General features: G+C 40.4%; 1 protein-coding gene across 1 annotated transcript; it reads right to left on the bottom strand.

Annotated features, from left to right (window-relative positions):
* Positions 1–1,402: 1,402 nt before the first annotated feature.
* On the bottom strand, positions 1,403–2,338 carry LOC103893173 (olfactory receptor 10A4). Its single transcript, XM_009289298.1, has one exon. It carries the CDS (start codon positions 2,336–2,338, stop codon positions 1,403–1,405), a length of 936 nt encoding a protein of 311 aa, XP_009287573.1.
* Between the last annotated feature and the right edge of the window lie 796 nt (positions 2,339–3,134).

Raw genomic sequence — 3,134 nt, 5'->3', positions numbered from 1 at the left:
ATCCTTTCTGTTTGACAGTAGAAATGATGGATATAATTGTTTTCTTTTAAAAAAATCCTATACTAACTCAAATCACCAAAATGGAGTAACCCTTCCATTGACGGGATGTACATGGCATGCTGCGTGTTGATCAGAGGCTCATTTGATGCTTCACAGCTTGGGGTTCCCAGTATCTGAAGTGATGCAGCTTTATCTATACTGTCGTCACCTTTATAGCGTTAGCTCTAATAAATAGCTTTTTAGATCATGCTTGACACAGTCTGTGTGTCTCTCTTATTGGGATCATAACGAACTAGCAATTCCTGGTGCAAAACACCCTCTTACGCTTCTCCCATCTTAATGACTAATTTCACATCCACTGTCTTGGCTTAGCAAAGAAAATGAGAAGAGTCAAGAGGTAAACTAGGATCGCATGAATCCTCCAGATGGATACATACCACAACCAGAGGAAAAAAGGAAAAATAAATTAAGTTTTAACCTTCCTTTTTAAAATGACAGGTCTCAAACCAACTTCCCTGTGGCCACCCATTTCCTTAACACTCAAGTAGTTTCTTTCATTCCACAATCAGCCTTTTATTTGCACAAAAAGGGACACGGTTTTTATCTGCTCTCAATTCAGAAGCCTAAGATATAGGTATGTTTAGATAAACCTATCATTTTGACTTCACACACAAACAATATACAGCAATGGAGACGTCTAAGTGATAGTTTGTCTCTTACTAACGCAGAAATCTAGTTTAGAACACATAAACTGTGTTTTTACTGTATCATCTATTGCACTCCATTCAATACCAGTGGAGAATAGGGTTATCGGCCCAGCCATAACTCTTTACATTCAAGATATTTGAGGTAAAGCAAATCATTATCCCTTCAGGCCTCCAAATAAACTTCACAGACTAGAGCTGAAGAGCTCACCTGGGAAATATCTTCATCAGAACTCACCAGAAGACTGATGTCTAGATATTTGTGGAGTGCTTCTCATTAGGTCCATTGCCCCTTCTCTGATAATTTCTTTCCCTCATCACTGTGTGATTATTTTTAGATAAGCTCCACAGAAATGTTTTCTCTGAATATTGTGAGTTTCATCTTACCACAGGTAAACATATCTGCAAAGTACAGAACTATTTCTGCATGGACAGACAGGACATAGAGGATACGGTAGCATGCAATTCACTTGATCTGTATGGCAAACTGACCTTAAAATGACATGAAAATTAATCTGAAAAGTACCTCTAAAAAATAAAAAAAAAAAGAAAAGATGGAATTATCTGGAGGATTGACTCAGAGCTGCAAGGTAGATATGAATTTTTGGGTAAGTGATGGCAAGTCATACTGTCCTTCCAGTAACGCACACCATATCAAAGCTACTGCTAGATTTAATTTACTATAATTCATAAACATGTCACGTATTTGTATTTTTGGCTATCAGTCTTTTCAAGGCTTGTTTCACCTCTTTGTTCCTCAAGCTGTAAATCAAGGGGTTCATCATTGGAGACATCAGTGTGTAAGAGAGAGAAAGCAGTTTGTTACTGCTGCTTGAATAAAAAGCTTTGGGCCTCAAGTAGGTCACAATGCCAGATCCGTAAAACAGAGTGACCACGAACAGATGAGATGAGCAGGTAGAGAACGTTTTTCTCTTGCCCCCAGCTGATGGCATCTTGAGGATGGTGTGGAGAATCCGGACATATGACACAACTATGAGTAAGAAGGGGACCATGACACAGAGGACAGCTATTATGTAGGTGATGATTTCATTCTTGTAGGTGTCCACACAAGCCAGCTTCAGCAGAGGCAGCAGGTCACAGAAGAAATGATTGATCCTGTTAGGCCCACAATATGGAAGGGTAAAGATGAAAGTTGTCTGCTCTAAGGCCACCAAGACCCCAGTAAGCCAAGATATAGCTGAAAGCAGGAAGCACATGTTCCAGCTCATCACGGTCGTGTAGCGCAGGGGGTGGCATATGGCCACATAGCGATCATAGGCCATGGCAGCCAGAAGACAACATTCTGTGATCCCTAAGAGGGAGAAGGCATACATCTGTGTGGCACAGCCCAGAAAGGATATGCCTTTCCTTTTTGTGAGGAAGTTCACCAGCATCTTGGGGATTGTGGATGTAGTGTAGCCAATCTCCAGGAAGGACAAGTTCTTGAGGAAAAAATACATGGGGGACTGAAGGGCAGCATCTGTCATAGTGATCATAATGATGAGGATGTTTCCCACCAAAGTACTGAGGTACATGAGCAATACCAGACAAAAGAGAGAGCCTTGGATCTCTGGAATGCTGGAGAAAGGTAAAAATTCGAAATAGGTCACCACTGTGTGGTTCCAGCTGGTCATGTCCCTCAGGATTTTTTTAACTGCAGAAGTCATTGCATATCCATTTTCTATTTAATCTAGAGAAATACAAAATAGTAAATTAAATATTTATATATATTTCTTTGTAACGGGACAAGATCCCAGAAGAGGAAGTGGTATTTTACTGCTGCGTTTAGGTATTTTTAGTGCTAAAGATTGTTTAGAGGAGGGAGGGAAGGTGGTTCCCATCACATAGCTTTTGATAAGTAAGAACAAATTTTCCAAATGAGCGTACTTCACTTCTAGTCAATGGAAAGGAAGATATGTCTTCTTTATGACGGCAGAATATTTTACTTTTCCTTCCTTTTAGGATGAGGATTGTACTCTACGGTCCCAGTCTTTGAAGTGGACTTTTGTCCCATTATCCAGCTGAGATCTGCTACCCTAACACCTACTGCCAAGCAAAGAAGGCTGGTCCTTAAAACCCAGAAATGATTAATTTGTTGATAGTGCAGGTTTTTTGGTGATGAGTCCCTCTTGCTGTCATTCTGTGGGTGGGATTCACTCTAGAAAAAAATCACCAGCTGAACACAGACAGTCCTGTACACACTCCACAATACCCGCACATGATTACTGTCATCAGTGTGTGTCTTGACTTCTATCTCACCCGCACACTACATAAAAACAAAAGTAGGACAAGTTCGCAAAAAAGGGTACAACTGAGAGCACATGCTGCCTTTTGTTTCTCCACTCAGGGTTAGCTCAAGTTCAGCATAGTGTGAACAGACAAGAGGCAATAGGCACAAATAGAAATACAGGAAATTCCATTTAAAAATAA

This window comes from Aptenodytes forsteri, unplaced genomic scaffold (assembly GCF_000699145.1).
Source record: "Aptenodytes forsteri isolate BGI_AS27 unplaced genomic scaffold, ASM69914v1 C13817999, whole genome shotgun sequence".
In the NCBI taxonomy this organism is placed as follows: domain Eukaryota; kingdom Metazoa; phylum Chordata; class Aves; order Sphenisciformes; family Spheniscidae; genus Aptenodytes; species Aptenodytes forsteri.
The sequence above is the reverse complement of the archived record's forward strand: the minus strand, read 5'-3'. Positions and strand labels throughout refer to the sequence as shown.

Excerpts from the sequence above, each read along its gene's own strand:
- LOC103893173 (XM_009289298.1), bottom strand. The coding sequence starts at position 2,338 with ATGACCAGCTGGAACCACACAGTGGTGACCTATTTCGAATTTTTACCT.